Source organism: Mercenaria mercenaria, chromosome 2 (genome assembly GCF_021730395.1).
Source record: "Mercenaria mercenaria strain notata chromosome 2, MADL_Memer_1, whole genome shotgun sequence".
In the NCBI taxonomy this organism is placed as follows: domain Eukaryota; kingdom Metazoa; phylum Mollusca; class Bivalvia; order Venerida; family Veneridae; genus Mercenaria; species Mercenaria mercenaria.
The window spans coordinates 28605543-28630965 of record NC_069362.1 but is presented as its reverse complement, the minus strand read 5'-3'; the positions used below and the strand labels follow the sequence as shown (position 1 = coordinate 28630965).

The 25423-nt window shown below is 35.1% G+C and overlaps 1 protein-coding gene across 1 annotated transcript; it reads right to left on the bottom strand.

The window, feature by feature from the left end:
* Positions 1-1284: 1284 nt before the first annotated feature.
* LOC123563589 (uncharacterized) lies at positions 1285-25423 on the bottom strand. Its single transcript, XM_053533486.1, has 6 exons — positions 25267-25423; positions 22888-23169; positions 22018-22182; positions 9263-9340; positions 8159-8240; positions 1285-2915 (listed from the first exon to the last, which is right to left on the bottom strand). The coding sequence occupies exons 1-6, from the start codon at positions 25328-25330 to the stop codon at positions 2132-2134; spliced, it is 1455 nt and encodes a 484-aa protein (XP_053389461.1). The 5' UTR covers positions 25331-25423; the 3' UTR covers positions 1285-2131.

The window sequence follows — 25423 nt, the reverse complement described above, 5'->3', positions numbered from 1 at the left end:
CCTGTGACCTTACCATAATACTATACAGCAATTTTCAAAGCAGGGTTTAATTATTACCTTGTATTTTGATTGTCAAAGTATTATACAAAAATAGTGGGTATATCAGCAAATATGAATTATTTTATTAGAAAATGTGTTTTGAAACATAAAATACTGACATGGCACTGCATCTATGTAAACATTACGTTCAAGTCAGTAAGAGTTGTTTCCCCTATTATCACAATTTTCATCCATATAATATAACAGGTTAACCAAAACTGTCAATACTTTTTCCCTGTATTTCAGTATTCTTCCATTTAAAAATCTGAAATAACAGGATCTAAACTTTCTTATTTCACTTTTCAGCTTATCATTAAAATCTGATGTTACCTATGAAGAAAAACAAGTAAGAAGTAAAATCCTAGTGAATCAATAAATTCTCTGAAAACATAAAAAAAAGATGTGAAAGTATATTGCTAAACAAGAAGTACAGTGAAAATAAGTTTTCTGAAAATATAAAAAAAAACGCAGTGATTTTAAAGTGGCTGTCAATGTAGCTGTATATATTACATTGATGACCTTCAGTAGCTGCAGTTTCTGCTTCTGTATATCCTTGATTTCATGCAGTTTGACATTTAAAAAGTGCACAATATTTTACAGATTATCAAGTCTGCACACGCAATCAGCAACCAGAGAACTTCCAATTTGTGTCTCACTTATTTGCATATTGCTAGGTTACAGTTTTACTTGTTAAACTATAAATACATTATAGATCACTAACAACATTCTAACAAATTAAGTTATTGCATTCACTTCCCTGCTTCCTTCCAGCAAAACTTATTTCATTAGAAGGCCAATAAATGATCTATAACCTATACCTATAATACAAATTTCATTTAAATACCAACAAGTGCAATGAATACTGACAAAAATTGAAAGAGATGCCATTTTTCAAAAAATCGATATGCTTTTTCGTGACATTCGAGTTATTTGTAATTTATCCCAGATTTACCAAGTTCTCAAATATTCACATAAAAATTTCTTGTCAAAACCAAGAAAAGGCTGCAGCATTTGAAATCAGCTAAAGCTTTGAATTAATTAAATACTTACATCTGATAAATTTGAAGCTGTAAATGAGAGTGTCTGGCTAAAAATCAAAGTACATTCAATTTCTCATATTTGAAAAATATTTGTGAGTAAGCAACACTAATGATCGATGTTTATGGCTTATCTTCTACAAGCTGTTTGCAAAAGGCTGTTAATGTGAGACAGCTAAAGTTACTAAGGTTCTTTACTCATTGCTAAAAGTTTTTGAAGACATTTAAACTGAGAGTGTCAGTGAAGCAATCTGACTTAAGTACTTGATCTTCTAAACAAAGATCTGAGAACGACCCATTCACATTCGTCTTCTGTATATTTTGGATTTCCAGTATTGCTATTTTTATTTTAACCAATCAGACGACTTGTTCGAATGTGAAAGAGTAAGAAAAATGTGCAGTCATTCCAGGGCTCGAACCCGGAACCCCTCGCTTATAAAGCAAGTGGCCTACCGACTGAGCTAACCGGCTATCTGATACATTATGACATAAGAATTTTAAATATCAGAAGTCAAGGCTACATGTAGATTTGCAAGATGTTGTAAGTTAGGCTCTGATTGGCTAGCGAAAGGGTCGTCAGAACGAGGCAATGAATAGGTCATTCTCAGATCCTATGCGTAGCGTAATAGGAGATGTACTTTAGTCATATTGTCAGTGAAGAAGCCTAACAACCAATCAAAAGGAAACATACACCACCCTTTTCTGCATACTGAAATTTTTTATTTTGTGATGTTTCCTGAAATGCTAACTATATATCCATGTTTTGGTCTTAGGCCATTTCTAAACTTAGTCGATTTTCAAAAACCAGTTAGTTGGACAGTCTGAAAATTAGCCTGACATGGTTCCTTTTGACCTCATTGCTAAATATTAGTATTTTTCAGCTCAAGGTGACATTTCCAGGCGAGTTCTTACAAGTCCTCTGAACTAGTGTCAACTCCATGTATGTAGATATACTTTCTGTCATAATTCAAAATGAAAAACCTTCACTGTAAAATTACATTACAGGACAAAAAACTGGCCCTAATTGATAACAATTACTGTAACAGCATAAAACTTCATGACACACGTTTCTCAACAGGAATGGTACTGTCTGTATTCGGTACAGGTGGTAAGGGGCGTAGGCCAAGAGAACTATTATTGTCAATTTCATCAAGTCGGTTGCTGTAGATGTGAATTTCTGGACTCTTTGACTTCTCGACTGGTACACTATTGTTCAGTTTGCTGTCATAGTGGACAGGTGTAACATACATATTGGAAGATTTCAAGTCATGAACACTGCCAGTTGCACCACCTTTACAATTTTTCAAATTATCTACACTACCTCCAGCACATCTAGCTGGGTTAACCTCCTTACCTAGACTATCAATGTTTCCCATGCTATTTCCCCCACTCATTTCAATGTATTCATTTTCTTCAATCCTTCTCCCAGCTGAGTTAGAACAGCAGGCAGATGTTGCCCCTGCTGCCTCACTTGGTGTGTTTGACATCAATCCTGCCTCAGCAAGATTTCCAGCTGAAGAAGCCCCTCCTGAATAAACCAAGCGAGCAGTTTCTGATATATCAGACTCATTACGACCTTCAGAATGATTAGAATCAGCAAAATTACGCCTCTCCAAACTTGTGTCTTTGTTCACCACATCATACACTCTGTTAATCTCTACTGGATCGAGATATATGTTGCTGACTGGGCGAGCAGCTGACTGGTTGACACTGGTATCATTACTGTTGTCGTGTGACCGGTCATGTGATATATCCTGCATGATAGTTGCATAGCCTGTATTCTGGAATCTTGCTGCCAGTCGCTGTGTTCTCTTCACATGTTCTCTCTTCTGACTTTCACTGAAAATAAGGTAACAAATTACAGAAATTTCAAATGAGTTCAGACGATCCAACAACCATATACTTAGAAAGTACCTCCATACAATATGATCTTACCATAACGATATATATACTACTAACAGGAAACCATAATTCTGTAAATAAGTGACCCCTCAAAAAAATCTCTTTCAAATATTAATACATCTGATTTGATAGAATCCATTTAATAATGACTTGAAAGAGATCAAACAAGAGCTGTCTCCATAGGATGACACATGCCCCCGATGGCACTTTGAATGAATATATAGTTATGGCCGATGTTAGAGTTTAGGACCTTTGACCTATGGAACTGGGTCTTGCGAACGACACGTCGTCTTACTGTGTCACACATTCATGCGTAGTTATTTTAAAATCCATGCATGAATGACAAAGATATGGACCGGACACACCCATCAATGCACTATCATGAAAAATGACCTTTAACGTCTAAGTGTGACCTTGACTTTTGAGCTACGGACCTGGGTCTTGCGTGCGACACGTCGTCTTACTGTTGTACACATTCCTGCCAAGTTATTTGAAAATCCATCCATCGATGACAAAGATATGGACCGGACACGCCCATCAATGCACTATCTTTTAATGTACCGCTTTTACACGCCTTGCAGCAAGTGGATGCATATTAAATCCTCCATTAAATATGGACCCAATGTAGTGGAACCCTTGCACCTTTGAGCCTTACGAGCTACGACTGGGTCTTGCGCGCGACACGTCGTCTTACTTTGGTACACATTCATGCCAAGTTATTTAAAAATCCATCCATCGATGACAAAGATATGGAACGGACAAACCCATCATTGCACTATCCTTTAATGTCTCAGTGTGACCTTGACCTTTGAGCTACGGACCTGGGTCTTGCGCGCGACACGTCGTCTTACTGTGGTACACATTCACGCCAAGTTATTTGAAAATCCATCCATCGATGACAAAGATATGGACCGGACACGAAAATTGCGGACAGACTGACAGACCGACAGACTGACAGACCGACAAGACTGACAGACCGACAGCCGGTTCAAAATCTATATGCCTCCCTTCGGGGGCATAAAAAGATAACTCTTGATTTTAAAATTCTTAGAACATTTTTTTTTTATTCTACAGTTAATTCAAAAATGGGGCACTGAGCAATGTAAAGTGAGTAACTGAGCTACTTCTGCCTTGTATGTATTTCAGTGTATCTGATCATCTGTTCATGCAGCTGATACTGTAACGACAAACTTACACTGGAAGCATGGTTATAAAAAAATTCTTTTGTTACTGATGGCTGTTTAAAGCCAGGCATGACAGGAAAAATAACTTGAGTAGAGTAATATTCAACACAGTTGGAGCTGCATAAATAACAGAATGTACTCTTAGCTGCATTTGACAATTTTTTTGGCAGCATTATTACTGCCAGACAGGCAATTCTTGTAAGCAAAGGAGTTTCATATCAATAAATGCATATTAAAGGAGATCTGAATGTCCCTCAAGTGAAGATTTGTGAATGCGTATGTCAAATTTCTAATGCTAATGTCTTTCAACCATTTGAATAAAACATTACTGTGGGAGAATAAGACACAAAATCATTACCATAAAATAAGGAAAGAGCAAGAAAGATTCTATAAAAGTTGAAATAGCAAGAAAGATTCTACAAAAGATAAAATGCCTGTTTTTTGGAAGCAAAACACCAGTAGTCAAACAGTAAGCAGAATAAACAAGAGATGTTTCTATATGTATACTGTAAATCTGGTACTATTCGCGGTGTTTTAATTTTCGTATGTGTCAAACAAGCAGCGCGCGTCTTGCCCTAGGGGAAGATCAGTATCATCCCTTATCTTCTCAACAAATTTGATTTTTTACACATTTTGTTTAGACAACAATAAAGATTAGCGGACAATTTATCACACCATTGTACTATAAATGTGTACGTTGATTATTTATGAAATGGCTGTAAAAAACTTTGAACATTTTATCAGCTATTAAGTGTAATAAGAATAATCGCCAGTAAATTGAATAAAGGATTTAAAGGCTCACTTATTTCAGTCTGTGTGAATAAAGTAACCGATTGCTAATACGAAATAACCGTTAAGGACCATGTGTTTAACGAGTCTTTGGCATGCATAAATTTGGTACAGTACTGAACAATTTGCATTGATATAATCAGGACTTCCGGAATTGAAATTTTGCTAATATAAAAAACGAACCTTCGCCAATTTAAATTTCTGACCCTTCCGTCGCGAATTCATAAATCCGCGAAATAATTCAGGGTGCTGGAATTCGCGAAATAAAGATCACGCTAATATAAAGTGATTTACAGTACATAGGACATCCACATATAAAACAGTGAATTATATGAGGCCTTGTTAAACATAGTTTTTACAAGAGTAATGAAATTTCTTATTTTAACCTGTTTGTTGAACATTTTCATTTCATTAAAATTTCCATGTTCTCCGACTTTTGAATCTTTAGAGGCTTATATATAAAAAAATTTCCTACACCAGTATCAAACCATGCGAGTGACGAATAAGGAGCAAAACAACTTGTAAAATATGTTCAGGTTTGTTTTACTTCTTACTAGCAGCAGGTAACTTACAACTTCCACTCAAGTCACAGAAGCAAAGGACAAAATGACTTCAGACATAAATTCAGGAGACTAAAGCAGAGGTCAAATGACTTCAGACATAAATTCAGGTCACAGAAGCAGAGGTCAAATGACTTCAGATATAAATTCAGGAGACTGAAGCAGAGGTCAAATGACTTCAGAAGACTGAAGCAGAGGTCAAATGACTTAAGACATAAATTCAGAAGACTGAAGTTGTGGCAAATGACTTAAGACATAAATCCAGGAGACAGGAGATGAAAAATAGCTTCCAACATAAATTCAGGAGACAGAAGAAGAGGACAAATGACTTCGGACAAATTCAGGTGACAGAAGTGGAGGACAAATGAATTGAAACATAAATTCAGGAGACTGAAGCAGAAGACAAATGACGTTGGACATAAATTCAGGAGACTGAAGCAGAAGACAAATGACGTTGAACATAAATTCAGGAGACTGAAGCAGAAGACAAATGACGCTGAACATAAATTCAGGAGACTGAAAATGAGTAGAAATGTTTTGAAACATAAATTTATAAGACTGTAGCGCTGGACAAATGACTTCATACATAAAAATATTTTGGGAGTGCTGTCAATACCTTAAGATTAACTCATTTTACACCAACCTTAAAGGCATATTTCTAAGAGTTTTCAATCAAAACTTAAAAGCATTACAGAAAGTTTCCGTGTATCAGTTTAATCCTGAGAAGTTAAATGAACTGATACTTGAGAGGCCCCTGTGGCTGAGAGGTTAAGGTTGTAGACACTTGTACCTGAACCCTGTGGGTTCTAGCCTGGCTCAGGTTGTAGTGTGAGGAACCCATTCAGATGGCTGCCGCTTGTGGTAGGGGAATGATTCTATCCAGGTGACTGCCTGTGTGTGAAATTGAAGCTTGAAAGTTGTTGTATGACCTGAACTTAAAACCCGCGAAAACAAATGCTTACACTTGAATATTTCTAGACAGCTAGAAGCTCATTTCTTTAATATAAAAGTTCAAATTATAAAATAATGTTCCCATCTTTTTGCCTTATCAACCACAGTAATGTTATTTTCTCATAAAGTTCTTTAGTTTCCTCATGCATGTTATGAAATACGATATCATACTGCCAAATAAAATGACATGTGCATGCAAATAAACAGATTTGAAGTAGGCACTTAGTGATAACATTCCTGGTGGGGAATTTAGCATAAACAATCAACCAATTACAATCATTTTCAGCTTCTTTTTTGTACTTTTTTCCAGGATACTTGTGCAATTTTGTCTAATCTGGCAGTAATTTAGATGATAAACTGTTTATATGATAAAGTTTATTATAACAGCATATAATCTTCAAGCATCAGACATAAAGGTTTCATTGTATATAAACATCCGACTTGTGCTAGACATTCACATAGTTCGTATCAAATTATTTTTTGAATGTGAAGAAAGCTTTTCGCTTATTTAATTGAATCTCGAGTTTCACAGGAAACCAAGTTCTATGCCCAAGGTTAGTTTGGGAACCAGTCACAGAACTAGAGCCTATGATTGGTTCTGTGTATTTGGAAACTGACCAATGACAAGGCTGCATTTTTGAGACTGGTCTCTCAGCACAGTTTAACAACCACAGACACTAGTATGCTTATTACACTGCTGTTCTAATACAAGAATTTAGTGTAGACTGACTGGAATTTAAAATATAAACAAAACTGCAAGTAACAATGTTTGGCGTAGGCTTGAAGTATGCGAAAAAAATTCAGTACAACTTGAAACTTCTATGTAAACACAAGTGCTCGTTTCCTAAGGCGTATCATGTTGTGTTATAAAAACTGTAGTGTTTTACTGACATGTTTTTGAAAAGTAAAACAATGTTAAGTTTCCCTGCAAGGGATTATTAAAAACTTCTTGAACATTAAAAAAAAATCTATACAATCAAAGTGTTAATAAATGAGTTAAGCAACTATGAAACTTATATAGGATTAAACTCTCTACTTTTGTTTTGTTTAAGTCTCTCTGACACAAGGCAGGTCATATGGCCACTTTCTAGCTTTTACAGAAGAAGACCCCAGGTGTCCTTCAAGCATCATTTCAGGCAGACGCAGGTACCTTGCTAAAACAATCTACCTTCTGTAAGTCAGCTGGATTGCTTTCAGGTGATGGGGAAGTAAGCCCTAGCCAGTAGCCACCAACTGTCAATTTATCAATTTTTACAAGACAAGGAGATAGGCAGGTAATCTCTAGCCGCCAACTGTCAATATCTCAGTTTTGTACAAGACAATCATTAACTTAAAATACAAAACAGGAAGGCAGAAGTAACTTAACAGGTTGAAGCAACAATAGCTGTCAATTATGTTGAACAGACGTTTGTTAAATGCAGGACAATAACACATTATGTTTTCGTAATCCTGTTTGAATTATACCATGCAGTGACTGAGAAAATAAACATTTTCTGTTCAGAAAAAAAGAATATGTACTGTTTACATTATGTAAATGCTCATGTTTACTCTAAAATACCAGTTTTTAAACTCCCTGTTAATTTGTGAGGATTTAATTATAAATGCCAACTGATGAAAACTACTCATTAGTAAACCAAGAATAATAATTTAATAATTATTTCACAGTAGCTTACTGCCATTACTTGTTTATACTTACTGTTTTCTGTATAGGGCATAAACAATAGCACATATAATGATCAGCAATGCTATCCCTGCAACTACCAAACCAATCATGGCCACTGGAATAAACAACCAAATAATAAACTTCGGTATACAGTTTAAATATCATGACATCACACTTAAAAAAGAGTCTGAGATGGTTAAAAGAATGGAAAAAGAACAAAAAAATGCTAGATGAAATCCCTTAATGAATAAAAATTTTGATCATATTTTTCAAAATTACATTATCATAACAGTAATAGCAGAACACAATGTAGTTCTTACACCAGGACTGCAAGTATATCCAGACTGTCAAGGTGATCCCAAAGCAAGGTGAGAGGTCTGAAAGATGATTTCACGGAAAACACAATTCCTGAAGTAAATTGTTATCCAGAGAATTTGCAAGTTTCTTCAGAACTGACTTACATGGAAAACTTCCAGTTCCTCCAGAACTGACTTACATGGGAAATTTGCCCGTTTTTCCAGAACTGACTTACATGGGAAATTTGCCAGGTTTTCCAGAACAGACTTACATGTATGGAAAATTTGCCTGTTTTTTTAGAACTGACTTACATGGGAAATTTGCCCGTTTCTTTAGAACTGGCTTACATGGAAAATTTCCAGTTTCTCCAGAACTGACTTACATGGGAAATTTGCCAGTTTTTCCAGAACTGACTTACATGGGAAATTTGCCAAGTTTCTTCAGAACTGACTTACATGGGAAATTTGCCAGTTTCTTTAGAACTGACTTACATGGGAAATTTGCCAGTTTTTCCAGAACTGACTTATATGGGAAATTTGCCAGTTTCTTCAGAACTGACTTACATAGGAAATTTGCCAGTTTCTTTAGAACTGACTTACATGGAAAATTTGCCAGTTTCTCAAGACCGGAAAATCGGTCAGTTTCTTAAAAACTGACTAATGTGGAAAATGTTCCAGTTTTTCGAGGCTGGGGTGATTCATGTGGACAATTTGCATGTTTGTATCAGAGAATAAGCAAGTTCTGACATAGAATCAGGAAAACTGTTAAGTTTGGCATGAAGTCAGAAGTTAAGCTCAAGTACTTTGTTTGTAGGGAAGCTTGGACATTCAATATATATACCTCTGTCATCTCTTTCAACTTCAAGAGGTGCTCCAGTGTTAACATGTTCACCAGTGTAAGTTTTCTTTTCTACCATAGCTGAAATATGAAACAAAAATTCTGTAAGATACTCAGTAAAGTCTTTCTGAAAAAATAACTCATTCAACAAATTTTTTAGTAAGTACTAACATGGGAATGAGGGAAAACACAATACAGGTACTAGTGAAGTTCTGAAGTTTTACAACTGGGAGACTTGAAATGTCACTCATTTCAGGTAATTTAAAAAAAAAACACAAGGGAACAATACTGAAACAAAAAGAAATCACTAAAGGTCACATGATTCTAAAGGAACAAGAAATCACTAAATGGAAGGTATTTCTATGGGAACAATGAAGTAACAAGTTAAAATTACTAAAGGGAAGGTAATTCTAAGAGAACAACATACACATGAAGAAATCACTAAATGGAAGGTATTTCTATGGGAACAATGAAGTAACAAGTTAAAATCACTAAAGGTCACATGATTCTAAGGGAACAAGAAATCACTAAATGGAAGGTATTTCTATGGGAACAATGAAGTAACAAGTTAAAATTACTAAAGGGAAGGTAATTCTAAGAGAACAACAGACACAACAAGAAATCATTAAAGGGTGAATACTTCTAAAGGAACAAGGAAACAAGAGGGCCATGATGGCCCTATATCGCTCACCTGTTATCATTGCACTTGAGGACAAGAAGGTCCTCAGAAAAAATATCTAAGTCCAAAGGACAGGAACAACAAAGGAAAGAAATTTAACCAAAAAGAAAAAAAAAATCTTACAAGGTACAGATATGTCAAAATACACCTAAAACTTGGAAGTACCATCCATGTTGTACCACAGAAAAGTGGTCTCGGTTTTTCCCTACAGCCAATAATAAAAAAGTTACTAAAAATAAGCTATTTATATTAACGTAAAAGGGAAGTAATTAAAAAGAAAATTATTGTAAGTGAACAAAAGAAGGATCTGCCAAATAAATCTGTTGACATAAATGAAATTTCAGATCAGTATCTTCATTAGTTATGGAGATATACCAATTTTAATTTGAAATAAAGGGAGGTAATTTGACATAAATCAGTCCATAGTTATCTACCCTGATTGACTATGATATTAAAGAAATTTCAAATAAGTCCTACAAGTACTTACTGATATAAATCCATTTTGACTACAATCAGGGGAGGTAATCAGATATAAAATAACTCTGGAACCTACGATTGGATCTGATTTGTCATGGAATCCAAGATTTATTGTTGTTGAAGATATTTTGGAAATTTGTATCAAATAAAACCATAAATGAAGTCTCTATATGGCTGCAAAAGCCAAAATAGCCAATTTTGGACCTTCAAGGGGCCATAACTCTGGAACTCATGATGGAATCTGGCCAGTTCAAGAAAAGAACCAAGATCTTGTGGTGATACAAGTTGTGTGCAAGTTTGGTTAAAATCAAATCATAAATGAAGTTGCTATTGTGCAGATAAGGTCAAAATAGCTAATTTTGGCCCTTTCAGGGGCCATAACTCTGGAACCCATTAAGGGATCTGGCTGGTTCAATAAAAGAACTGAGATCTTATGGCAACACAAGTTGTGTGCAAGTTTGATTAAATTCAAATCATAAACTAGAAAATGCTTTTGTAAAAAAGCGCATGTCTCCCCCAATGCAAAGTCCTATAGGCAAGAAGTTAATAGGGGTCAGCAGCAAAAATCAAAGAGACACTGATGGTTGGCTGCAATAGGGATCATCTACTTGGCATGTCCAGTCATCCCGCTAAATTCCAACACTCTTGGCCTAGTGGTTCTCCAGTCACTGTTCAGGCTCCTGTGACCTTGACCTTTGATCAAGTGACCTCAAAATAAATAGGGGTCATCTACTCTGCATGTCCAATCATCCTATTAAGTTTCAACATTGTAGGTCAAGTAGTTCTCAAGTTATTTCCAAAAAATGATTTTACATGAACAGGCCACTGTGACCTTGACCTTTAACAGACTGACCCCAAAATCAATAGGGGTAATCTACTCTGCATGTTCAATCATCCTATGAAGTTTCAACATTCTGGGTCAAGTGGTTCTCAAGTTATTGATCAGAACTGGTTATCAATGTTCAGGCCCCTGTGACCTTGACCTTTGACGGAGTGACCCCATAATCGTTAGGGGTCATCTACTTTTCATGACCAATCATCCTATTTCAACATTCTGGGTCGAGAGGTTCTCAAGTTATTGATTGGAAATGGTTTTCCATGTTCAGGCCCCTGTGGCCTTGACCTTTAACAGAGTGACCCTAAAATCGTTAGGGGTCATCTACTCTGCATGACCAATCATCCTATGAAGTTTCAACATTCTGGGTCAAGTGGTTCTCTAGTTATTGATCGGAAATGGTTTTCAATGTTCAGGCCCCTGTGACCTTGACCTTTGACGGAGTGACCCCATAATCGTTAGGGGTCATCTACTCTTCATGACCAATAATCCTTTTAAGTTTCAACATTCTGGGTCAAGTGGTTCTCAAGTTATTGACCGGAAATGGTTTTCAATGTTAAGGCCCCTGTGACCTTGACCTTTAATGGAGTGACCCCAAAATCGATAGGGGTCATCTACTTTGCATGTACAATCATCCTATGAAGTTTCAACATTCTGGGTCAAGTGGTTCTCTAGTTATTGATTGGAAATGGTTTTCAATGTTCAGGCCCCTGTGACCTTGACCTTTGACGGAGTGACCCCAAAATCAATAGGGGTCATCTACTCTTCATGACCAATAACCTATGAAGTTTCAACATTCTGAGTCAAGTGGTTCTCTAGTTATTGATCGGAAATGGTTTTCAATGTTCAGGCCCCTGTGACCTTGACCTTTGACGGAGTGACCCCAAAAGCAATAGGGGTCATCTACTCTTCATGACCAATCATCCTATGAAGTTTCAACATTCTGCGTCAAGTGGTTCTCTAGTTATTGGTCGGAAATAGTTTTCAATGTTCAGGCCCCTGTGACCTTGACCTTTGACGGAGTGACCCCAAAATCAATAGGGGTCATCTACTCTTCATGATCAATCATCCTATGAAGTTTCAACATTCTGGGTCAAGTGGTTCTCTAGTTATTGATCGGAAATGGTTTTCAATGTTCAGGCCCCTGTGACCTTGACCTTTGACGGAGTGACCCCAAAAACAATAGGGGTCGTCTACTCCAGCAGCCCTACAACCCTATGAAGTTTGAAGGTTCTAGGTCAAATGGTTCTCCAGTTATTGCTCGGAAATGAAGTGTGACGTACGGACGGACGGAAGGACGGACGGACGGACAGGGCAAAAACAATATGTCTCCTGGGGGAGACATAATGAAGCTGCTATTGTGCAGACAAGGTCAAAATAGCTAATTCTGGCCCTTTCAGGGGCCATAACTCTGGAACCAATAATGGAATCTAGCCAGTTCAAGAAAGGAACCAAGATCTTATAGTGATACAAGTTGTGTGCCAGTTTGGTTAAAATCAAATCATAAATGAAGCTGCTATTGTGCAGACAAGGTCAAAATAGCTAATTTTGGCCCTTTCAGGGGCCATAACTCTTGAACCCATAACAGGATCTGGCCAGTTCAAGAAAGGAACCAAGATCTTATGGTGATACAAGTTGTGTGCCAGTTTGGTAAAAATCAAATTATAAATAAAGCTGCTATTGTGCAGACAAGGTCAAAATAGCTGATTTTGGCCCTTTCAGGGGCCATAACTCTGGAACCCATAATGGGATCTGGCCAGTTCAAGAAAGGAACCGAGATCTTATGGTGATACAAGTTGTGTGCAAGTTTGGTTAAAATAAAATCATAAATGAAACCACTATCGTGCAGACAAGAAATTGTTGACGGACGGACGCACGGACACACGATGGACGAAGGGTGATCACAAAAGCTCACATTGTCACTATGTGACAGGTGAGCTAAAAACATGAAGAAATCACTACAGGGTAGGTAATTTTAAGGGAATAACGAACAGACAAGAACAACTCACAAAAGGGTAGGGAATGACAAAGAAACATGAAGAAATCACTGAAGAGCTTTTTTTCCCCTTTTTTCATTGCTAATTAGGAGATATACATACCACAGTTAATAACTACTTTGATTGTTTTCAACATGGATTTTTATGAAACAACAAATAAAACTAAACAGAGACAGTAATTTGTTACAAGAAACTGACCATGACTTGAAAATTGTCTAGAATTTTATTAACAATGATATACAGAAATTATTAATTTCTGACTCTCTTTTAAATAAAAACAATTTAGGATTATTAAGTGAGACATAAAACTATAACATATACTAAAATCAAAATTCAATCATTTTCTGCCATTTTTTAGCTGATTCACTAATTTTTTGCCAGTTGGTCATTTTGAAATGACAATACAGATGAGTCACTCCCCTGGAACCACTGCCAGTATCATCAATGACTAGAGAGAAAATCAATACACTAACAGGTCTTTAATGCTCGCTGACTAATACAAAATACCTATACTGTAATACAGAGATATCTGCAGACTGGAAACCATCAGTTTCACAGGTTTTTGCAACGGGAGAATTAATCACGAAATAGCAAAAACTTGCTGCTTGGAAATTTGTCAACAACTAGGATATACAACACCTTTCTTAAAGCTTTTTAATCTCTCGCATTTTCTTTTTAGAAAGTGATGAACATTTCAAAAGAAATGCTTAAATAAGTCAGTCACAAACATGTAAACTTTAGTCAGAGAAACACCAGACACAATTCTGGCAGCAAACTACAAAATCCTTGCAAAAAACTCTGAAAATAGAGAATATAAATGAGGCAATCTGAAGAAATCAATCGATACAATATCATTACTCATACAGTCCAAGAACTCACTTCTATGTTATCATATCAATTAAGCAAATTGAGGCGACCAATCAGCTATCTTGGGATGTCTACTAAATGGAAAAATCGTTCAAAGCATTCATAAAACCTACGCAAATCTATTATTATTACGATCCTGTCCTGGCTATATCAAATATCTGTGACTGTAATACTATGTTTGACCCAAAACGTCACAGAAACACAATGACTAATTCATTTGCTGTGACTAAAAAATTCTGATACCAAACTCTTAATAAAACTGACCTCTAAAAACTGGAATACCAAATTTATGGTTACAAATACAATATTATCAGACAGTCAGAACTATGAACTATGACTTATTTTCTGTGAAAGATAATTAAGTGAAGCTGATAATCAATCCCCTCCCTCCTCATCCACAATGCCTCTACCACTACAAATTGTTTTATGTAAATTAAAGCAAAAATTTCACACATTTTACTCTCCCTGATATTTGGGGACTCCAATGACAGAGCAACTAATATTCAGTTGAACCTTTTCAGAAACATCTGAGAAGCTTGAATAACAAGGAACTACTTGATATGTTTCTGGTTAATATTTTCTACCTACTACATTGTCTCCTTAGCACTACTATACCAAAATACGTTAATCCTTACTATTACCATGTGACATTAATACTATGTACAAACAAAACAATAACTGTTACAAACATCAGGAAGCAATTTTGCTGTGGTCAGCTATAATACACATGAAATTGCCAAGAATTCAGACCAGGTCAACAAGTTATCACTGCTATGCTGCCAAACCTGGCAGATGAGAGCAATATTTAGCAAGAATATACAATCAAAGACTAACTAATACAAGCCCACAAACTGTATACTGATGGTAAACATCATACAACTAGGGCTATCAGATGCTGATTAACAACTTGAATGACACAGCTGTTCTGTTCTGTTCTGTTTAATTCTGTATGCATGGTTCAATGCCTTTGCAAGCAGTTAATCTAACTGATGTTTCTGGATTCTATACCAGTACTGACCTGTTTTCCACAAGTGACTACCAACTTCTTCACATGAACAGAGATGGAGGATCTTGGAGAGCTGATGGTCAGGCCTAATTCTGTATACAGGTAATTAATTATCTGAGGAAGGTAATTATTTCCCATCCTGACAATTATGTTTACACTGTGGGACAATTACAGAAATAACTACTCGAAAAAAAATAGTTCTGCTAGAATCAGCTTCTTTGATTATGCATTTAACTTGCATTAAAAAAAAATCCTTTTCCTGTATTTGAGTTTAATCATAGTGCCTGCACTGCTAACCAACACACAGACAGACAGACGGACACCAAGGCGATAACATAATACGTCCTGGCTTATTCTTGTTCAAAATTATATGAAAATATGATATGTATTTCTTGTCCTGACCAGAATCTCATACATAATTGAATTATATATTTTCACTGAGGTGCCATAAAATCAGCCTAATAGAGGAATTAATTATTTATCAAACATTATTTACAGCCAAAGAATATTGCGCAATCAAAATTTCTAGTATATGAATCAGATGCTGGAACTATCAGTGAGGTAATGAAACCTTCACGAAAATAATTGATCTTTTAGTTTTCTCTGGCCTGGCTCCCACTACTGGAAATTTTACAACCCAGATGCCAATTTCTCTTTTTTTTTCAGCAAACAATAAATCCCACGCATAATACTGGAGGTCTCACATAGGTTTCATGTATTAAAAGGTATTTGTGACAAATATTCGTGGTATGTAAACAAGCTTCAATCTTCCTTGTATGTCTGGTTAAAAGATTTTTTAGCAGTGTTTTTTTATTTGAAATCCTGAAAAAAGTATTTTTCAAAGCTTTTAACTGTAACATGTACTGGTGTAACAGGAAAGTATTATAACCCCCTGAAAATTTTTAATCATGTTGAGGACTCTTGCAATGTCACTGTGAGCTTAAGGCTCATCTACACTATTCAAGAAAACTTGCACAAAATATAAATCACAGCAACTTGTATAGTGTAGACAGTACATTGTGTCCCCCATTAGTGTCTTTTTGAGTGGCAGTTTCCAGATAATTTTCGGCTACAAGATCATGTAGTGTTTAGAACTCATCCTATTTTTCTTGGATGGTAGTGCTGTCAAATGCTCTGATAAAGAATTTTTTATGAGGAGCACCTGTCCAGTATGGTATTTTGTTATACATTTTTTCATTAAATGTGTATTGAGATCTAATAAAACCATCACTGAATGTTTGACTTTGATAATTTAACAATAAACATGGCTGTGTGGACAGCAGAAAAAATGATGTTTTAATTGAATGACATGTTCAAAAGCCAAGTTTATATAATTCAATAATAAAATTATATCTAGTACCCCAGTGGAAGAGTAACATCACAAGGTTACATATTAACAAAATATGACTGTTTTATCATATTTCCTGAAATATTATCTTTTAAATTGCTTTGTTCTTCAACTGGATATGTATCACTCCAACTAGAGTTTTTCTAAATCAATGTTTTCACCAATTATTCAGTTTTGAAATATACAAATATATGATCTTTATAACACTTTGTAATATCATTTCGGCCATCTTTTTTATTTACCTGTCATGATTTCCCTTCATTTAAAATTAATGTGTCTTCCAAGTTCAAGAAATATTGCAAAGCACTAATTGCTTGTACAAGATATAAATTATCTAGTGATCTACAAGATTTTCTTGAATAGTGTAGATGAGCCTTTAGACTGGACTGATAATAATGATCACTACACAGCCTGATCTTATTCTTAAAAAAAATACTGCTACACTTAAATGTACCCTGCCTTTGTAACATCTTCTAGATATTGATGCCCCATCATAATAGCTTTAAGCTTTCATAATCTAAGTATCACAACACCAACTGAATACAGATGTATGGTGTATAGTTATATTAAATAAAGTAAGAAGTGTGGGAACAGTTATGATAATGCTGCAAAAAAGGAATATCACAGTTAACAAATGGTGTAACCTGATATCCTAACTAAAAGTGGGCATAATTCATGAAATATTGGGACCACAGTTATGAAGTGTTTCATGTATTATATCTTTTTGGGTAGCGATGAGGAACTATTAGCTATTTTATACATCTGAAGCACGTCCTTGAAAATAGAAAAAAGAAAATTATTAGTACAACATGTAAGAATAATGTCAGAACTGTGGTTTTGTCTTCAATGGACCAAATATTTAACATCAAGAAATTTTAGGAGACCCCACAGTGAACAAGGCTGTAAACAAGGATTAAAATGCTAGAAACTGTTTAAAATCTGCCCATCCTACATGTGGTAACCATCACCTTTGACCTAGGATATAATTATTTTGACAGTTGTAGGTAATCTTTAGAAACTTGATAAGAATCTTAAACACAAGTCCTGGTAATTTATCCTAACAACAGTGACAAAAAAGAAAGAAACAATGTAATCATGAAAAAGGAACCCTTTCCAGGCCTCTTTATTCTGACCCTTTTGTTGACATCCAATTATCATATTATGACAGCTCCCCCACAAAAGTTCAGAAGTTCAGAAAGGTTAAAAGATCCCACTACCTTGCCAATCCCTTAACAATTTAATATCCTGGCAAGTAAAGATGTGGGTGACTGAACTAATCAAGGTATAATATCCTGTCAATAAACTTATAAACTATTGATTTCATAGGACTGTGTCACCCTAGTGAGTACTTTACCTCACTTTCTTTGAAGTACACAATCAAATTATTTTACCAATATTTTACAAATAATTTTACATAGTCAAATTTAAACAGAGCTGCTCTGAGCATCTCGAACGGTGTTGTATTTCAACCTGAATGTAATTTCTAATCTTATTTAATTCAATAACAGCAACTTATTTCTTTAGAAACAGTCGAAAGTCCTTCCTTTTTAATCAATCAGTGTGCACTGATATTTTCTGAAATGCAAACATTTCCTGAACTAGGATTCTCCTTAATGAACCTGGCTGCTGAAAGGCTAAGGCATGTTATCATGCATTTTACAATATCTGGGATTGCCAGATAAAGTTATGTAAGGTCAAACAAAGTTTACAGCTTCAAGTGCATTCAACCAACCCTCCTCTAGTATCTATTTTTTTTTTTTGGCTCACAGATGGCTAGACTTTAATGTACATATTTTTTATTCATTAAATAACAGGAAAAGCTTTTTGTGCCTGGATCTCACCTATTGATGTCTTACAGTATTAAACATTCTTGAAAGATGCCATAGATGCATTATTTTTAGTTTTCTCTTACGTCAATGCAAGTCTAAAGTTTTTGAAGATTGCATTAGTTTTTTTTTCTTCAGTATTTCCTTTTATAAGAATTTGGCAAGGAATGAGATAAAGAACAGAAATTTAATGCACTCCTTGTCTTTGTTATTAACTTACGTTTATTTCTCTCATATTCTGTTTGCATATCCCACTTTTAACTGTGTTTAATATTAACTAAACTGTCTTAGTATGACAATATGACTTTTCAGGACTTTTTTTCAAAATGAAAACATGTATTGCAAGAAAAAGAAACTTCTGCCTCCTTGTAAGTACTAGTCTTCAACTTTACTCTCTAATTCATCAATGTTTACTGTCATTTGCAGCAGACATGCATAATTTAAATGAAACAAAGTAGATACCACTGTCAAGTCAGTTAGCCCATTATTTCAAGTTCATACCTATCAAAGTTACAGCTTTATTATCATTATAACAGCAGTTGCTGTCTTTCAGGTGCATACTGAACACCATTAAAGGTTTTATTGAAATTCAAACCTAACAACATAGTTTTCTCTCGAGTTCATACCTAACAACATAGTTTTCTCTCGAGTTCATACCTAACAACATTATAGCATTATTTCAGATCTATACCCATTACCATTCAAGCTTTTTCAGGTTCATACCTAACACCACTACAAGCATCTTTCAGGTTCAAGCCTAGCATCATTATAGCTTTCTCTCATTTTCATACCTTACACTATTACAGTAGTTGTTCAAGTTCATACCTAACACCATTACAGCTTTCTTTCAAGTTCATACCTAACACCATTACAGCTTTCTGTCAGGTTCATACCTAACACCATTACAGCTTTCTTTCAGGTTCATACCTAACACCATTACAGTTTTCTTTCAAGTTCATACCTAACACCATTACAGTTTTCTTTCAGGTTCATACCTAACACCATTACAGCTTTCTTTCAGGTTCATACCTAACACCATTACAGCTTTCTTTCAAGTTCATACCTAACACCATTACAGCTTTCTTTCAAGTTCATACCTAACACCATTACAGTTTTCTTTCAAGTTCATACCTAACACCATTGCAGTTTCTTTCAGGTCCATACCTAACACCATTACAGCTTTCTTTCAGGTTCATACCCAACACAATTTCAGCTTTTTTACAAAATATTTCATAAATCTCAATGACAAATTGGCAAACAAGAGCCAAGTGGTAATGGTATAGGTCAACAAGAGCACCGCCTGCGGGTGCCATTGCTCGTCTGCAAGAGCTGGACAATATGTAATAAAAGAGTTATAGCTATTGGCCTCCCTACTCAAAGCTATATAGTAAGTATTCAAGAAAAGTGAACTTAAACAAAAAACAACCAAGAAAAGATTTTCTAAATACAAAAAGGACCGTAATTCTGACAATATGCAGGTTAGAGTTATAATTCTTGGTCTACTTACTCACCAAATGATGATAAACAAGTATGCAAAGTTTCAAAGCTATAACTGTAAAAGTTTTTGAGAAAAGGTGGACCTAAACAAAAATTTTAACCAAGGCTGACAATCAAGTGACAACAATACCTCACAGATTTTTTTCTAAAATCAGACAAGCTAAAAACACTGGTCAGTTAAGAATGTACTGAAAGCACACCAAACAAAATATTGAATATGACCTTTAATACTTTGTATAATATTCTTAACCACAAGAAACTACTATTTGGCTGTCTAATCTAAAACCAGGTTGGCAAAAGCTTTCTCACATTAACATTATAACTTGTCATTCCCAGAAAGAAAACCTGAGAGTAATTCAAATAAAGTTCTCGAAAGCTTTCAACCTGACAATGGGAACAGCTAGCAATAGCAAAATCTGTCTAAGTTATAAAAGGTCTACTACTGAAGTCTGTTTGTGCAAGAGAAAACAACATACTGGACTGAATCAACTTCCTGAGGCATAAGCAGACAATTAGCAATGTTATACAACAATTAAACAATTATTGAAAATCATATGACAGCAGACAAAATGAACATTTCCTGTAAACTAAGTGTATGCCGCTTCAGTTAATTGTAAAGATTTCCTATGTCAAAGACCCACTTTACCATGGCATATAAGTGCAATTATCTTCACAAGAAATATTTACACAATTAATCGAGTGCATTATCTTAAGTGGTTTTTATTGAAAATGATTCATGCTCTTGTCTAAATCCACATCATAACAAATCTATCAAATTATCTATAACAGAGAATCTTGTTCAATATGTAATATGTTATTCATTATCATTAATTTGCAAAACAAAAGTGGCAAACTGGAACAATATTATATGCCCCTCAAAGCAAGTTACTTTTGGCTGAACATTAAAATAAATACTTTACTTTATGAGCAGGTCTGCTAGTTGTCAATTTTTTAAATTTCTACTTATTCAAGAGCATAACTTCAGAGCACCAAGGTCTACCCAATAGAACTTGGCCAAGGTAATAATTATGCTCATAAGCATTTGAACACTGGAACAGTAATACTGCTTAAGTCATTCAGTGGACACTCAACTTTTGCAGTTTTAGGTAATTTAAAAGGCCATACATGTAACTCAAGATTGTCTGAGAGTGTTATCAAACCTATCTGAGATATTTTGCCCATAAACACTGAAACCAAGAATAATGAGCACTACTCAAGTTAGAGAGCAGACAAGTCATTTTCGCAAATTTCAGTAGTTAAAGGGCCCTTACTCCAAAACCTCTAAAAAAACTAGCTGGTTATTGAACATGGCCGAGATATTGTGCCCATAAACAATGTGACCTGGTTTGGTGAACATTAGACAAAAACAGTTCAAGTTAGACAGCTGACACTGTCAATTTTTGCAATTTTGAGTAATTCAATGGCCATAACTGCAGACAGATTTTGAGGATCCAGATTGTTATCAAACCTGGCTGAGGTATTATAACCATAAATACTTTATGACCAAGTTTGGTGAACACTGGATAAGAACTACTCAAATCAGAGAGCGGAAACTGTCAATTTAAAAACATTTTGATATTCAAGAGCCCTAACTCCAGTTTTGTGACAATCCTGCTAGTTGTTAAACCTGACTGAAATATTCTGCCCATACTACATAAACACTGTGTCTGGTGATCATTGGGTAAGAACAGCTTAAGACAAAGAGTGGGCAACTTGAGTGGACATTGCCAGCCCAGTATTGTACATTAGTTGGGATACAAGTTGTAAGCTTGAATTGAAACTTAACTGCTAGCAGTGTAGACTAGCTCCTAGACTATGATATATCTTTTTTTTACATTTTTATGATTAAATGTAGTGAACTGAGCCAGTCTATATCCTACGTCCAATATCATGATAATTTCAACATCATTCCTCTGTGAAAATCTCTAAAATAGACTGGCTTTTGTCTCTATGAAATTGAATTCGTCAAAAAAAGGGAAAAATGTAGAAATATATTTATTATCAGTCTAGTGGCTAGTCTACTAGCAGTGTACCCCAAACAGCTAAGCAATGTGGCACTGTTTGTATAATTTGTAAGGTTACAGAAGTGGATAAGGCACAATGGTTATACCCATTTTATTTGACATGGCAACCCATTTTTTATGTACTTTGTGAACATACAGGGATGTAAGAAAATCATAAAGCGTTGGTTGTTTGAATTTTCATATATAAAGTAAATTTACTTACGAAACTGACATATGAACTTGTATTCATAACCATTTAAATGGCAATGGTAGTCATGCCACCTCCAACTGTCACTACGTCTCATACAAGCACAGTTCTCAATCGATATAAATCCCAACATTTTGCTAGGTTCTCCCGGTGACCAGTTAGTGTATGTCAAAGACTTTCCTTGAAAATGAACAATTAAGTGTTGTGTTAATATAATATTAACAGCAAAATCTTAATATAAATATTGACCACCTCTATAGATGCAATCTGAGTTCATGCTTACTGCAGCTTTTTTTCTGAGGTTCATCAATTTACTTTACTTTTTTTGTGTCCTTTGAAATTAGATTCAACAAACATCAGAAAAGCTAACTGCTATTTTCATTAAAAAATGGTTTACTGTGGACTGGTTGGCTAAATTTCGCCACAACTTTATTTCACAGTTTGATAGACAACAAACTAGCGACATGGATTTCATTAATTATTGAAGAAGATTAAGGTAAAAGTTGCAAAGAATTGGGGGAGGGTCCAGTGTTTTTCCGATTTAGAATTTCATTTGCTTCAGGAAAAGTAGTTGGGGGCTTTCTATATCTATAGCAGGGGGAAATCCCCCCAACTGGCCCTTAATGTAACTCTTTGTAGAGATAATGTGTTTTATTACACACAAGCTTTTGAATTTGTATGCTGCTATGAGTATGATCACAATAAAAAAGTATTGAAAAAAGCCCTACAACATGAATATTATCAAATATACAGTACGGAATGCTATTATATTTGTATGTGAAATGTATGTATCTAGACATAAGCAGAACAAATTCAAGGTATGTACCTATTTTGCACAAATACTAGAAAAGAATTCTAAAATATAAAATTTAAAATGATACCTACCAGTTGTCCACTCCCATCCCTTGCCCCTGAGATCACTTGCACCATTCCAAACACCATTGTTTGACCATCTCAGTTCTCGAGAATTCAACACCAATTTAATAAAATCCATTGTCTGCTGGTCCTGTACATACAACAATTCACCACCCATTTTCCAACAGTACGTCCGAGCCTCGTCCCAGTACTTCTCGATATCAACAAACAAGTAGCATGTTTTGTTGTTTGTTGCAACATAATGTCGACTAGACCGAACCTTGGCTGGACAAACTGTTCTGTCATAAGCAGCTGTAAAAATTTAGAAATATATTTGAATTTATCTGCAGCAACATCTAAAAACAAGATTACAGCCTGGGGTTCTAGCTCTGTTCTGAGCTGACATAACTTAGTAGTACCTACTCCTTCTCTACAATCAATAGATCTTTTTGCAAGTTTAGAGGAGTTGAAGAAGGTTCATTTGGTAGGGGTACAACTACTGCATTTGTAAAAATTCTCTTAACCTATGAATTAATAGTCTGCTAAATAAGCTGAGTGCTGAATCAAATGTTTCTCAACAAGACATAACCTGTACAATTCTTAAAAGTATATATCAAAGTTGACTAAGTTACAGTGTGTTTAACAATGTTTCTGTTAATTTAAAACCAGTTTCAATATTTAAATCAATGAAGCCGGCTCAGTCAGTGACATTTCAAGACCTCTTTAATAACCTTCTACGGTTCAGCAAGCTTGAGGAATTATATACAATTATAACTCACTTGCTCTGTTGCTCATTGCTATGTGGAAAATTCATTTCACTGGCAGACTGAAGTAAATTCGCAATCATTGTTATTGTATTCTCTTTACTCAGCCAGGATATGTCCATTATTAACATAAGCATTAAAAAGGCTCCATTCCCAAAACAAAACTACTCCAAGTAATAAGTTTTGGGCAGCATGGAAACTTTTTTGCTAGTTGCTGTCCATCCCATCATATAGAGGGATGATAATTATAAAATGTCAGATCATAATGTAGTCAAACTATTAGGACATTTAAGACAGCGTTATTATTCTTAGATGGTTTGATTTAACTGATTTGTTATGATATATGTCATATAGTAAGTTACAAACAAACACACAAATTTGATGTCACAGTTCATTCTGGGCTCGACTTCTAACTTTGTTTAGCACTTGCCCATAGGACAACTTAAGCTTTATTTTTACTTGCCCGAACCCAATTTTGGTTGCCCAGATGTAATGTGATGTGGTATAGCAATAAAAAAACAGTAGTACACGATTTTCTGAGTATTTCTAGGGATCTTTCATATACTTTACTTGCCCGGTGGGCAACTGGGTATGATTTTTTTTTTGCCTGCCCACACTCCTCTTCTACCTGTCCTGGGCAATTGACCATATCGACATTATTGATAAATCCCGTTTTCCGGTATTTCCGTACATAGGGTCAGGGGGGTCGGTGAGATTAACCGATATAAAGACCGTGTACAATATGAGCGATTATTTTTGCCAGAAGATAAGAATTTATGAAAGATCTTACTTTCTCACAATGGAAATACTAATCTACGACTTCGGCAACATTTTTTTTGCAAAAATAATCTGTTTATCTTGAAAAATGCAAATAATTTCACACCTTCGGTATCGAGCCACGGAAGCGGCAGTGTAGAATAAAAGATAAAATTTCAAAAATAAAGTAAACTTTGAGGATATTTTTGCTATATCTTAATTACAACAATGTTTAATGATAATCTGCAATACTTTTTTTATTCATTTTCTTTGTTTAAAACTTTAAAAAAGGATAATCTAAACACTACTGCCATGTAGCGTAATGGCCGATACCCCCCTCACCGTGAAAACGGGAACGGGCGTTTATTAGCGGTTTATACCGGAAAACAGGATTTTATCCATAATGTCGATATCGAGAATAGTGCTGTACTTAAGGTAGAGCCCTATAGTTAAAACTTATTAGTTATTTGTATTAACAAAAGTTATCAAAGACAACAAACAACTGCTTTACTTTACGAATTGGAAACTATAAAATATTACAGTCATAAAATATGTCATCCCTAAAAACGCCGCACAAGCAAGGCTAACACAAAATAAATACCACAAATCAACTCTTTTTTTTTTTAAAGCCAATTGAATTATCTCTAATTCTAAACCCTAAAATTTAGAGACTGAAAATTGTGTTCATAAATTTCTTGATGTGTTTTGTAACCAAATCTTTTGGTCTACAAAATACAGAAACCTAGCATTTAGAAACGGTTTTTAAAATTTAACTAGAACTTTGTCTACTCTTATGTCTAATCCGGATACTATTACAGTTGTAATATCGTAAAACTAACGTGTAGAGACATTAAAAATCACATATATTACTTCCAGCAATATATTTTACCTTCTATTAAATCCAATGAATTATGAAACAAGAAAATGATAAGCGAATTAAAGAATATATCCATTTTGTTTTCCAGTAATCTGATCAATTCAACATACTTTTGCACAATATCGAATGTGGGTCATGACTGGTTTCTCAAATTGTTCACGATGGAGGT